This window comes from Puma concolor, chromosome A2, assembly GCF_028749965.1.
Source record: "Puma concolor isolate L17-30 chromosome A2, mPumCon1.1.hap2, whole genome shotgun sequence".
Taxonomy (NCBI): Eukaryota; Metazoa; Chordata; class Mammalia; order Carnivora; family Felidae; genus Puma; species Puma concolor.
Window position 1 is genome coordinate 12723634 of NC_141668.1, and position 15199 is coordinate 12738832.

Below are 15199 nucleotides of genomic sequence, written 5' to 3' on the forward strand. Positions count from 1 at the left end.
TACATACTTAGTAGTGCACTTGCTGGATTATAGGGTAGTTCTATTTTTAACTTTTTGAGGAACCTTCATACTGTTTTCCAGAGTGGCTGCACCAGTTTGTATTCCCACCAATAGTACAAGAGGGTCCCTCTCTCTTCACATCTTCGCCAACACCTGTTGTTTCTTGTGCTGTTGATTTTAACCATTCTGACGGGTGTGATGTGATGTTTCATTGTAGTTTTGATTTGGATTTTTCTGATGATCAGTGGTGTTGAGCATCTTTTCAGCCATAAAAGAAAATGAAATCTTGCCATTTGCTATAACACGGATGGAGTATTATGCTAAGCAAAATAAGTCAGAGAAAAACAAATACTATATGATTCCACTCATATGTGGAATTTAAGAAATAAAACAAATGAGCAAAGGGGAAAAAAGGTGAATGAGAGGCAAACCAAGAAACAGACTCTTAACTCTAGAGAACAAACTGATGGTTACCAGAGGGGAGGTGGGTGGGGGGATTAAATAGGTGATGGGGATTAAAGGGCACGCTTGTGATGAGTACCAGATGTTTGTATGGAAATGTGAGTCACTAAATTGTACACCTAAAACCAATATTACACTATTTGTTACCTAATTGGAACTTAAGTAAAAACTTTAAAAAAAGGAATTAAAAAACACTCGTTATCCTAATTCACATGTAATTATCATATTCAAATCTTAGGTATAATTTGATGTATCTCAGACATGATGTGTTGCAACTTTGTAACTTATTTTAAATATGTGCCTCTTAACATACTTTGTATTCTTAGTTATATGGTCAGAGTTAAAACAAAAACAAAACTGGAGAGAAGACTACTTTTACCAGGAAGTTTTTAGTAGTTTCTGTTCAGGAAAAGTTCCTTGGTGAAAGAAAATGCTAATCCTAGATAGTGTCTGTTATATACATCTGAGAAGACATTCACTTTTTTCCTGTTTTATTTCCTACAGGTATTTCATTATATTCCTACTAAAAGTTGCATAAATATTGTTGTATAGGATACAAAGTAAAATAAGTTATTTTCTTTAAAAATTTTTTAAAAAAATGTTTACTTATTTATTGTGACACACACACACACACACACACACACACACACACACACACAGAGCATGGGAGGGGCAGAGGAAGAGAGAGAGAGAATCCCAAGTAGGCTCTGCTCTGTCAGCACAGAGCTCAATTGGGGGCTGTAATTCACAAATTGTGAGATTATGACCTGAGCCCAGATCAAGAGTTGGACACTTAACCAGCTGAATCATCCAGGAGTCCCTACATTTTTGTTATTTTTAAATTTTTTTTAGAGAGAGAGCAGGGGAGGGGTGCAGAGGAAGAGAGGAGAATCCCAAGCAGGTTCCACGCTCAGCACTGGAATCTGACAAGGTCTGGGTGGCATAACCCTGGGACATGACCTGAGCCCAAATCAAGAGTCCAACACTTAATGACTGAGCCACCCAGGTGCCCCAAAATATGAAATATTCTAGTATAAACTAATGTTCCTTATTAGGAGATAAGGAGAAAAAAGGAGTGGTGTGTAATTAAAACTTCTATTTCTTTTGCATAGCCACTGCAAATATTTGTTTTCTTTGTTCCTAATGGAAATACCTCCAATGTTTTATTAATATTGATGATAATTTTTAAAACTGAATAGGTTTGTGTGATTCCAAATTTTGCTCTTAAACGTCTTTGTTATTTTGTCCTATGAAAATGAGGAAGTTTTTTCAGTAAAGATGCTGAATATAACTTTTATATAATTTGATTGATTTTTATACATTGAATATCTACTGCAGAAGAAACTTTGCTGAATGCTTTGGAATCATATAGATGGAAGGAAGGTAGTATTGATTGTATACTAAGTACCTTGTAATTTCTGTATATTGTCATTCAATCCTGGCAATAAGCTGTTAGGTGAGTAGTATTGTGTTCACTTAGCAGGTTAGTATATAGAAACTAAATAAGACTTTAACAGGAGCACCTGAGTAGCTCAGTCAGTTAAATGTCTGACTTTGGCTCCAGTCATGCTCTTAAGGTTCGTGAGTTCAAGGCCTGCATCGGGCTCTGTGCTGACAGCCTGGAGCCTGCTTCAGATTCTGTGTCTCCCTCTCTGCCCTCCCCTGCTCGTGCTCTCTCTCTCTCTCCCTCTCTTTCTCTTTCTCTCTCTCTCTCAGAATAAACATTAAAAACTTTAAATAAGACATTAAACAACTTGCCAAAATATACTCAGCCATCAGCCATATCATTTCTATCTGATTGGAGAAAAGTAAAATTCTAAGAATCCTAGTGTTCGTGTGAATTCTGATGAATAGAGCTTTTATTCATTTATTTAAAAAAATTTTTTTTAACGTTTTTTAATTTATTTTTGAGACAGGGAGAGACAGAGCATGAACGGGGGAGGGGCAGAGAGAGCGGGAGACACAGAATCTGAAACAGGCTCCAGGCTCTGAGCTGTCAGCACAGAGCCCGACGCGGGGCTCGAACTCACAGACCGCGAGATCATGACCTGAGCCGAAGTCGGACGCTTAACCGACTGAGCCACCCAGGCGCCCCGATTCATTTATGATGGGAATATAAAATATTATGGCCCTGGTAATTCATAACAAACTTAGTAAGCATATGCTGTGCTTGTACACTGTGGCCTATTCTCATATGTTAATGCTTTCTTCATCTGCTTTAAGTGTCCTGATGATCTTATGAAAAAATTCTTTTTTTATATATAAATGAATGTTCATTCATTTTTGAGAGAGAGAGAGACAGAGAGAAAGAGACAGAGAGAGACAGAGAAAGGGACAGAGGATCTAAAGAGAGCCCTGCACTGATAGCAGCGAGGAAGGGAGAGGCAGAGAGGGAGGGAGAGGAAATCTCAAGCTCAATGCTGTCAGTGCAGAACCCAACACAGTGCTTGATCTCATGAACCCATGAGATCATGACCTGAGTTGAAATCAAGACTTGGACGCTGAACCGATTGAGCCACCCAGGTGCCCCAATTTTTAATTTTTTGAAATAAAGGTTTATTTTATTTGTGCATAAAGTTCTCTTCTAAATTGGTAAGTTCAATAAAGAAAAATATAAATGGTTTTTGAAACTATGAAAGAGTCCAACTTGATTGAAAATTAAGAACAGAACATTCAGCAAGAACATTTTTTGAATAACAGTTATCTTTCAGACAATGTGCTGAAAATACAGCAGGAAACATAGTGGACATGGTCTCTTCCCTGATAGAGCATATTTGGTGAAGAGATATACCACACAGAGTGAAACCACACACACACACACAAAATATATAATTAAAACTGTGGATCATTCAGGAAAGAAATTGTCAGGTTGTCTTAAGTCTGGGAGTGATCTTTGAGACAATTCCTGTAAAGGTATGGGGGAGAATATGTTTGGGCAGAGGGGAAGCTGACTGGTAATGAAGTTGCCACAGAGGCTTCAACCCCAGGAGGAACCAATCCCACCGGGAGCCCTGGAGCTAGGATGGCTCTTTAGAATTGTGCTGACTTGTGTCCTTACCTCAAACACAGGAGCTGGACATTTGCACTCCTGCATCTACAGGTCATTGGGTACAGGCTACCTTAGAGGAAAGGCTATAATCTTGGTGGGGGCACTTCTGCTTAACTGAGGGCAATTTCTAGGGATAACCTCAGCTATGGGGTGGTCTGGGGAAGGCACATAGCATCTACTACAAGGATATTTGGAGAACACCTGACAGGGAACCTGAATATGTCTGTGGAGGTTAGGGAAAGCCCCTATAAGAAAGGATCATGGGGTGCTCAGTGGCTCAGTGGCTCAGTTGGCTAAGCATCCAACTTCAGCTCAGGTCATGATATCACGGTTTGTGGGTTTGAGCCTGGCATTGGGCTCTGTGCTGATAGCTCAGAGCCTCCTTTGGATTCTGTGTCTCCCTGTCTCTTGGCCCCTTCCCCGTTTGTGCTCTCTTCTCTCAAAGAGATTATTTATAATAACTCTCAAAGAATTATTGAATAAATAAACATTTTTTAAAAAGTTAAAAAAATAAAGTGATCATTAACTGATGTGTGGCATGAACAAGGCAAAGCTGGGTGGGAATGGAGCGAGCACATTAAGAGTGCATTAAGAGCATGCACTAAAGCCCTTGAAAGAACTAAAAGAATGTCAGTGCTGCTGGACAGCATGGGGTGAAGGAAGGGAAACACAGATGACATTAGAGAAAAGCATTTCTAGAAATCATATAGATCCTTACAGCACTCGGGACAGTGACCAATGAGCAGTGAGAAGGTTTTAATCAGGGGAGAGACCTGATCCAATCTGTGTCTTAAAAGATCCCTCAAGCAGTTATGGGGAGAACAGAGTAGAAAGAGGGAAGTGATGGCAGACGTGAAGGTCAGTTAGCAGACTTTTGAGGCAGGTAAGTAAGGATAATTTTCTCTCATCCCTTCTTTTGTGGGCAGGCATTCAGCACTTGGGGTAATAACCCTATCTGTCCTCCTAGATCATCAAGATGGCTCTTTCTTTCTCTGGTCCATGTTGACTTCTCCTCTTGCCTGTGTCTCCAGTGTGCTTATGTGGAATATGGAAAAAATATAGACATGGAATGGCCTTCAGGTTTGGCCAACTTTGAGTTTGGGCAGTCACCAGCTTTACTCACATAAACAATCCAGTAATCAAGAGTAACTTTAGGTACCGAGTCTGGTGTGGTCTATGAGTGCCCATGATGTTATCTGGAAAGAGCTGATTCTGACAAAAAGTTTAGCTTCGCAGAGGGGTTCCATGACCAAAGGTAATGAGTGGAGAGCCTCAGCAGGAGGCTGAGAGGCTCAGTGCATCATTACAAGGCTCAAGGACTAGCTCAGTTTCTGCTCCTTGCCCCTTCACTTTGGGCAAGGTAGAGATTCTGAAAGAGAGGTCAGACATCCTGTACCTCACTGCCCTGATATTTCAGAAGAGAAAACCAAAGCCAGAGAGTTGAACACTCACACACCGAATTGAATATAACATAGCTAGTGGGTATGAAAAGGAATTAGCATTCAGGTTCCTGATTCTAATCTCAATAGTTTATCCACGATTGTTCACTGTCTTGAGATCCTTTAACTTTCACCAAAGACGTATATTTTAAAATTGTGCTCTCATGTTATAAGCTTTACTGGTGGTTTATATCTGTCATCCATTTTACAAACTAAAGTTTGTTTGTAAACTTAAGAGGTGCTTGCCGAAAGTTACTCAAAAAGGTGATAGAACGTGGTCAAAGGGAACATCTGTTTGGAGACTGGTCTGGAAATTACTTGTTACATTCTGACACCCATTAGGGTTAGTTAAGCCTGGTCTTCACCTTGTGTTCTTTTAACTTTCCCCATCCTCACACCTAATCCACAACCATATTCGACATACCTTACTTTGTCTACCTATTCTGTTTAGCCTTCAGTTATATACTTTATACTTAATATAACTTTATACTTCACTTAACCTTACCTCATTTCTCTACCCATCAATCCCCTAATGATGAGCCCTCTCCTGTTATAGTTTGGATTTATTTAAAAAATATTTTCAACACTTTTAATGTTAATTTTCATACAGCAATGTAGCCATTTGATGTGTAAATTTCAGTGAGTTTTAACAAATGTATAGATACATGTAGCTATCACAACCAAATTATAAAATATGTTCATCACCCTAAAGGTTTCTTTGTGCTCCTTTTGAATAAATCTCCATTTTCATTCCTAACCTCAGGCTGTTTTCTGTTATTATAGATCAGATTTTTTGTTTCTTGAGCTTATTAATGAAATAATAATATTAATGTCAGGATTCTTTTGCTTACTGTAGCCCTGTACAGAATTATCCATGATGGTGCATCTATCAATAGATTTTTATTTCTGAGTAGTGTTCCACTGTATGAATGTACCATTTATTTATCCATTCACTTATTAATCATCACTTGGGTTTTTCGAGTTTATTGTGAATAAAATTGCATTCATGAAGATGTGTTTTGTGGATGTGTGTTTTCTTATAGCTTGGGAAAATATCTAAGAGTGAAGTTGAATTATGGCTTTGTAGGGTAAGTGTATGTTTACTTGTTGTTGTTTCTATCACCAGCAGTGTACGAAAGATCCAGTTTCTCCACACCTTCACCAACACTTCATGTGGTCAAAATCAATTAAAGATATATGTTGGCACTTGTGTCTGAATTCTCTATTCTATTTTATTGGTTTATATGTCTGTTGATCTAATCATAGTATGTAAGTAAGATAGTGTTTTGATTACTGTAACTGAAATTAAGTTGTAAATAAGGTATTGTGAGTCTCCCACCTTTTTTGTTCTTTTTCAAAATTCTTTTGGCTCTTCTTAGTTCTTCAGAGTTGCATAGAAATCTTAGAGTCAGCTTTTCAATATTAAAATAAAAACTTCCTGGGATTTTGAGTGACACTTTATTGAACCAGAGACAAATTAAAAAAAGGCATTTTAACAAAATCCAAGTTTCTGATTCATGAAAACACAATGTTAATTTATTTAGGTATTTCTCAGTTTATATCAGCAATGTTTTATAGTTTCAAGTGTATAGTCATGTACAATTTGTTGAATTAATCTCTTAGATTTTCATGGTTTTGCATCTTATAATTTAAAATTTTTATTTTCATTTCTAGTTTCTTGCTAGTATGTAGCAATACAATAGGTTTTTGTATATTGAGGCCTTTATCCTGCGGCCTTGGTAATCACCTTTTATTTCTAGAAGGTGTTCCTTTTTATTTATTTATTTATTTTTGCAGATCTCTTAGGTTTTTCTGCATATTGGATTATGTACTCTACAAGTAAGTATTTTTTTTTCTTTATTTGCTAACTGTATGCTTTTAATTTCATTTTCTTGCCTTATTGCATTAGCTAGGATGTCCAGTTTAATGTTGAATAGAAGTGGTGAGAACAGATATCGTTGCCTTCCTCCCTATCTTGGAGGAAGAAATTAGGTCTTTCATCATTAGGTTTCATGTTACCATTATGTTTTTGGTGGACTCTATTTATGAATTTAAAGAAGGGCCCACTTGGGGCACCTGGGTGGCTCAGTTGGTTAAGCATCCAACTTCAGCTCAGGTCATAATCTCATGGTTGGTGGGTTCGAGCCCTGTGTTGGACTCTGTGCTGAGAGCTCAGGTCCTGGAGCCCACTTCGGATTCTATGTCTCCCTCTCTCTCTGCCCCTCCCCTGCTCACTCTGTATCTGTCATTCTCTCTCAAAAATAAATAAACATTAAAATATTTAAAAAAATAAAAAATAAAGAGGATCCCATTTGTTCCTAGTTTGATCAGAATTTTTCATCATTGGATGTTGATTTTAGTAAAATGCCTTCTCTGCTCCCATTTCAGTGACCATGTGGTTTTCTCTTTATTTCTGTTCATATGATGAATTATATTGATTAAGCTCCTAATATTAACCCAATCTTGCATATCTGGAGTAAAATCATCCCTTTGTTATGGCACATTATTCTCTTTAAGTATTGCTGGATTTTATTTTCTCATATTTTACTAAGGATTTTTCCTTTCATATTCAAAAGGGATCTTAGTTTCCTTTTCTTTCAGTGTCCTTGGTCCTTGGTATCAAGATTTAATTCTGACTTCATAAGATTAATGAGCAGTGTTCCCTTGCACTCAATTTTCTGGAAATTCTGTGTAGAATTGGAGATAATTCTTCCTTAAAAAATTGATAGAATATACCAGTAAAGCCATTTGAAGCTATAGTTTTCTGTATGGGAGAATTTATATAATGAATTCAATTATTTTCCATATTTAAGAATACTTAGGAAATGTGTTTAATTTCTTTTGAGTCAGTTATGGTAATTTTTATCTTGCAAACATTTCAATAGGTTTTCCAATTGATTTCCCATGTGAGGTATCTTAATATTGTTCTCTTCAATTTTAAATGAATTTTCATTAGATCATTGTTAGTAATCAAGAGTGCTCTTATCACACAGTCTTAGTGTCAGTGTGAATCAATCCAAAATCTTTGGTGTATAATTTGGTGTTAATAGAAACCAGTACCTTCAGTGTATCTCCCTTTTAACCTAAAAGTGTCCAGTCTAGGGGTTTATTTCAGAAATATCAACATGTATAGACTTATAAATGTATAGGGATGTTTATACCATCATTTTTCACAATAAAATGTAAACAAGAGCAAACAATGATCAACAGAGGGCTAACTAATAAAGAATGGGTCATCCACATAATGGAGCACTATGCAGAAAGAAAAAAGTGGTCAGCATGTGTAGATTTGGAGGACTATCTTTTATATATTGTTAACTGAGAGAGAAAAGGTTTCAAAATAGATTTTCACAGGATTTTCTATAAAGAATATGCAGATACATACTTATAAATTTTTTCTAATATTATATGGCAATCTAGTTGGGCTTGGCAACATCAGAAATGGGAAGGAAGATTATTCCCAAACTATACCCTTCTGCATCTATTGACACTCTCAGACTTAACAGGTATACTTCAAATGAAATCCCAAATCCAGATAAATGGTTGTAGCTGCCATTTTTTCTGTCTCGCTCTAGCATAAAGCAGACTTACAATTTACATTTGTCAGTTGGTTCAGGTTGTAAATATAACTGCCTACATTGGCTGTCCTTATGCTGTCCCGACTTTGAAGTGCCCAGCTGGCAAACATGGACACACCATAGAAATAAATGTAAGAATCTTGCTTGAATGCATACAGATGCATGTGTGTTCAGAAGAGTGGAAACCTGAGAGAGTAGCAGAGAGTGAAGTACAATTTGGGGGCAGAAACTCTCCCCAGTTTTCTGGAAGGTCCTCAGAGTTAGGAGCAGGAGCTTCTCTATGAAATGAGTGAAGGAGGAAACAGGCTTTGTAGGGGATTTCTGGTGAAGTTAAGGCTTTGACTGAGACCAATATGCATGCTTTTAGGATATTGGTGCACATTTTAGATGTCAATTGTAATGTGTCCTATTGGGGGTTAGGGGATGATTTTTTCTCTGAATAGCTAAGAGAATCGGAGAAGAGTCTAGGATATAGGGGCAGAAGGGGTAATCTGCTTAGAGTCTGAGACGTCTCTTGAATCCTAGACTTGGGGCCTTTGAGGAGGCAGTTTTGGTATTGAAAGCCTGTGATTGGTGAGATTTCAGGTTTCTTCATTAAGCAAAAAGTTTCGAAAGTTCTGACACTTAATTGGTCAAAAAAGGGAATAACTAAAAGTTTGTTCTGCTTTCTGCAGTCTGATTGCTTAGGGACGCCCTGAACCTGGGCTAATTAAGAACAGGTACCTCAGTGACTAAGTCCCCTTGGGAAGGAGGGTAGTGGGAGGGAAGGAGAGAGAAAGAGACCCTCAGTTCCCACAATGCTGTTATTTCTGGACTTTCTGCTCAGCTCCTGTTGAGTAAGTTGCTGTGGCCCCTGTATATGCATCAGCAGTAGCCAGACAAGTTATCCAAGTCCTGGAGAGTCTGAGAAGGGTGGAGAGGCCCCTCCATGGGGGTGAGTATTTTCTCAGGGTTTTCCTCTAGGAAGGAAAGAGTAGGAGAAGATCAGATTGGAGTTCTGGGCTTGGCTACCTGTTAGAACAAAGGAGGCCCAGAGCTTAAAGAGTGGTTGAGGACATCACCGAATCCCCTCTACACAGCAGAGAGCAGATTTATTTCTCCTCTGTTCCAATGTTAAAAACAGTCACTGCTAAGATTCTTCTATATTTTTTCACCCAGTGCCCAATACACAGACATTTTAGCAATGCAGATCACTGAGCCATCCCCACAATACTGTTCTTAACCTGTTTGCCCATCATTCCAACCTTCAGAGGCTTGGAGGAGGTGGCATGAGTAAGGGAAGTGAAGACGGGGAAATGGTAATGTGAGCCATGAAAGCAAATCAAGAAGAGTGGGCTCCACGGGGTATGGCCCAACTGCTTTAATGAGCATCAAGTACTATGTAACCATATAGCACACATCCAAGCAACCATCATGTAGGGAAATTTATCAGCATGACTTTATAGCTCAACAATAATATAGATATAAATATAGATGTAGATACAGACACAGATATAGATAGATATATACACACATGTCCCTGCCTTCATAGAGTTTATATTCTAGTATCATAGATGAACTGTGAATACATGAAATTGGTTTCCTGTCCTTCTTCCTTGCCTTATATTTGTTCCAGCATGATGAATAGACTAGCATCATAATTGTACTTACTTGTGTTGTATATAATCTGGCATCCACCCTCCCCTTGAATGTGAGCTCCATAGGGCAGGAATTTTTGTTCTACCCACTGCTGAATTTGCTTAATGTTAAATTAAGGAATAAAGTTAGTATACATATCAAATCAGGTAATAAAAAGTGCTACAAAGAATGGTAAAGTCCATAAGCTAGCAAGCCATTCCTAATTGGTGTAGGGTTACTGGATAGAATCCTCTGAGGGGATGACATTTGAGTAATGGGATGAATAAAGTGAGAGGTCGAGATCCAGACATCCACAGGGGCTACTGGCCTCAGATCTATCCTTGTCAGTGCCAGGTGCCACTTTTCCTCCCTCCCAGCACTTTGCAAATCACATGGAGTTAGAGAAGAATGATTCTTCCCTGGGAAATTATCTCAAGTTCTATAGTTCTCATTTATAGATGTTTCTGCTCTGTACAATGGAAGTTTACACTCTGGGGAAAGCAGGGGTGTTGGTCTTAGTCCTCTGCTGCGTTTCTACTGCCCCACGATAAGTCTAGACAGTACTAGTAAGGATGAGGCACAGGGTTCAATATTCCATGTTTTGAACATCACCTAGAACACCTTTCTATCATCTGCTACAATTAACATAAGAGGAAATGACACAATCCCAGGCCTGGTGTGGCTGATCAACACAGCTTCATAAGTGGCCAGTTTAACACTCTTATCCTCTGTCCCCTGAGAGAAGGCGTATCCAGTAGTGTAAAAAAACAAGAAAGGGTTCTTATCCTCTATAGAGATGAAGGAGTCCTCATCTTCAAGACAGGTGATCTTGAGGTAGATTGGAGGTCACCACATTGAGGTGTGGCCTTGTGCAGAGCATTGCAGTCAGGGCTTTTCACCTGGTCTTCAGGTTGGAGATAGTTTCTCATCCTAACCTGTCTTCCTTCTCTTTGGAGAACAGGACCATGTGGAGCCATGTTACCAGTCTTCGAGCTCTAGGTTTTTCAAAAACAGAAACAAGGAGTAAATGATGAACAATCTCTCTGGTGCCACTGAGTTCTGCCTTCTAGGCTTTCCCGGGTCCCAAGAACTACACCACACTCTTTTTGCCATATTCTTTTTCTTCTACTCAGCAACGTTAATGGGAAACACAGTCATCATCGTGATTGTCTGTGTGGATAAACGTCTGCGGTCCCCTATGTATTTCTTCCTTGGTCATCTCTCTGCCTTGGAGATATTGGTTACAACTATTATCGTGCCTGTGATGCTTTGGGGATTGATGCTCCCTGGGATGCAGACAATATCTCTGGCTGCATGTGTCACCCAGCTCTTCCTGTACCTTGCTGTGGGGACCACAGAGTTCGCATTACTGGGAGCGATGGCTGTGGATCGTTACGTGGCTGTCTGTAACCCTTTGAGGTACAACATCATTATGAACAGCCACACCTGCATCTGGGTGGTCATTGTGTCATGGGTGTTTGGGTTCCTCTCTGAAATATGGCCAGTCTATGCCACATTTCAGTTTACCTTCTGCAAGTCAAATCTGTTAGACCATTTTTTCTGTGACCGAGGGCAACTGCTCAAACTATCCTGTGGTGACACTCTTTTCACAGAGTTTGTTCTCTTCTTAATGGCTATTGTCATTATCATTGGTTCGCTGGCCCCAACAATAGTCTCCTACACCTACATCATCTCTACCATCCTCAAGATCCCCACAGCCTCAGGCCGGAGGAAAGCCTTCTCTACGTGTGCCTCTCACTTCATCTTTGTTGTGATTGGCTATGGAAGCTGCTTGTTCCTGTTTGTAAAACCTAAGCAAACACAGGCTGCTGAGTACAACAAGATAGTTTCCCTGTTTATTTCTGTGGTAACCCCTTTCCTGAACCCTTTCATCTTCACCCTGAGGAATGACAAAGTCAAAGAGGCCCTTCGGGATGGTATGAAACGCTGCTGTCGACTGGTCAAGGATTGATTCTTCTATGTCAATTTTGTTTGGAAACACAGTAATCATTGGGGATTATTAAGTAACCTAGAAAACCCTAATTCCTCTCTTATCATTATCATCCTTTCAGAAGCAAATGGTATGTACAGTTTCCAGTCAGGCCATGGAAGAAGACAAAGAAGATGAAAATGAAACCCATCTGTGCTCACTAGAATCTCATTCATCAGTTCCTGCTGCTTCCACTATTGAACTATGGAAGCATATCTTTGGGAAGTGGGAGGAAGTAGAGAAAAGAAACACATATATTTTTGTAGCAATCTATAGCTCAGTTAATTCGCTAATAATCCCTTTCTCAAAATGTGTATCCTGATGGAGGAAGGATATGGGAGAAGGCTAAGGGTGCAGGTCTGGAATAATTAGAGTACCAAGGAAGAGAAGCTCACTTTTGTTGTTGTTGTCACCATTGTTAAATGTTGTAGACTTTTTCTATATTTTGTCCAATTTCTTGACAAGATCGCCACATGTATTTTAAATATTGTGTTTCTCTCTTACTCTTGTGGTTTATTGTGCGGTTTATTCTGGTCCCATTCTACTGCAAAGTAAATAAAATGTTATATACATTTTTTTTGCCACAGAAGCAACCTAGATTGGTGAGATGGGGATTGGAATACTTTTTTTTTTTTCAGTAAATCTTTGTGAAGTAAATATATGAAATATTTTGGGATGTTTGGGAATTGAGACAAAAAAGAATTAAATGACTAATTCTACAGAGAATTAGCATTTTACAGCTGCTTAAATCAACTATTTCTAGTGAGACTGCTCCCAGACGCAGACTTCAGGCTTCATGATGCCTTTATTTCTTTGTCTCCCAAATCCATGTGTATTAGTACCTTTCCATAGATCTTCTCTGTGGGGAGCATCAAAGGAATGAGAAGCTACCCTCTTAACTCACAGTCCTTCAGGAATTCCAGGGCATGGCTATTTAGCAATGCAGTTGTAGGATATTCATAATGTTTGAGGAAGGGATTTGATGGAAGGTGTTGATTAAATGATAACACTCAGCACCTGAACTGGGTGGATATATTGAGACACCCAGCAGTGGATGATGGTGTTCCATAGGTTTGCAAAGAGTGCTGTGTGGGGATGCCTTCCATTTGATGAGGACAAGGAAGACGACCACATATGACCTAGTTGATTTCACCTCATATGGGCACTAGATGAGGTGTTGAGTGGGGCCTTAATCCAACCCATGTTCTGCTAGCCAACCAGTGGGTTGTAATGGGACTTCATTGGCTAGAGAAAGGGCTGAAGGTTGTCACAAAGGTATTCACCCACATCCACCTTCATTTTCTGAGGTCTGTCAGTTTTTTCTCCTTCAGTAATGCAGAAAGGATGCCTTTTCTAATTTGTACAAAGGGCTTTCATAGCACAAGAATAGGAAATTTTATATATTTTTGGTGGGAATATAAAATATTTTGGTCCAAGTAATTAGACAGTAGGAAACTTAGTAAACATATGCTGTACATATATAATATTGCCTATTCTCAAATCTGTTGATTCTTTTTTCAGCTTTATTGAGTCTACTGATGAGCTTATGAAAGGAGTTCTTTTCCCCTCATGCAGTATTTTTTAGTTTATAATATCTTCCTTTGATTCTTTCTTACAGTTTTTATTTCTCTACTGAAAACCCTTCTTGTTTACGCATGTTGGTCACCTTTTCCACTACATCATTTTACATATTAATCCTAGTTACATTACTTTTACGGAAGTCAATATTTGCTAGTATAATATTTTATTTATTTATTTATTTGGATTGTAGTACTCTTTATTTTTAAATTGAAGTGCAATTAACATACAACGTTACACTAGTTACAGATATATGGTGTATTGTTTCAACTATTCTATACATTACTCAGTGTTTACCACAATAAGTGTAGTCAGCATACAACATTGCTACAATATGATTGACTATTCCCTATGCTGTGCTTTTCATCTTGGTGCTTACTTCATAACTGAAAGTTTGTACTTTTTAATCCTGTTTATCTATTACACCCATCTCCCAACCCGCCTCCCTCTGGCAAATACCAATTTGTTCTGTACTGAGTTTTTTTGGCTTGTTTGTTTTGTTTTGTTCATTTGTTATGTTTTTTAAGACTCCACATATAAGTAAAATCATATGGTATTTGTCCTTCAATGTCTGACTTACTTCACTTAGTATATATTACTTTCTAGGTCCGTCAATACTGTCTCAAATGGCAAGAGCTTATTTTTTAATGAATGAGTACCATTCCATTTTACACACACACACACACACACACACACACACACACACACACACACACCCATATATACATTATATACATTTATCCATTCAATTATTAGTAGACACTTAGGTTGCATTCATATCTTGGCTATTGTAAATAATGATGTAATAAACATAAGAGTGCATGTATCTTTTCTAAATAGTGTTTTCATTTTCTTTGGGTAAATATCCAGTAGTAGAATTACTGTATCATATGGTATTTCTATTTTTATTTTTTTTGAGAAAACTCCATACTGTTTTCTACACGGGGTACACCAATTTACATTCCCACCGATTGTGCACAAGGATTTCTTTTTCTTCACATCTTTGCCAACACTTGTTATTTCTTGTATTTTTTAACTTTAGCCATTTTGACAGGCATGAGGTGATATCTCATTGTAGTTTTGATTTGCATTTCCCTGATGATGAATGATATGGAGCATCATTTCATGTGTCTATTTGCTATCTGTAAGTCTTCTTTGGAAAAATGTCTATTCAGGACCTTTCCCTATTTTTAAACTGGATTATTTGTGGGTGGTTTTTTTTGGTATTCAGTTGTATTGTTTTTAAATAATAATTTAATAATAATTTTAATTTTAGATCATAACTCTTATCAATATATCATTTGCAACTATCTTCTCTCATTCAGTGGGTTGCCTTTACATTTTCTTGGTGGTTTTCTTCACTGTGCAAAAGCTTTCTTATTTATTTATTTATTTATTTATTTATTTATTTATTTATTTATATTTTTTAATTAAATTTTTTATTTAAAAAATTATTTATTTTTTAATTGACATCCAAGTTAGTTAG

The 15199-nt window shown here is 38.0% G+C and overlaps 1 protein-coding gene across 1 annotated transcript; it reads left to right on the forward strand.

Moving 5' to 3' along the window:
- Positions 1–11075: 11075 nt before the first annotated feature.
- LOC112866928 (olfactory receptor 9A4) lies at positions 11076–12117 on the forward strand. The gene has a single exon (XM_025929887.2). The coding sequence runs from the start codon at positions 11173–11175 to the stop codon at positions 12115–12117; it is 945 nt and encodes a 314-aa protein (XP_025785672.2). The 5' UTR covers positions 11076–11172.
- The last annotated feature ends 3082 nt before the right edge of the window (positions 12118–15199 follow it).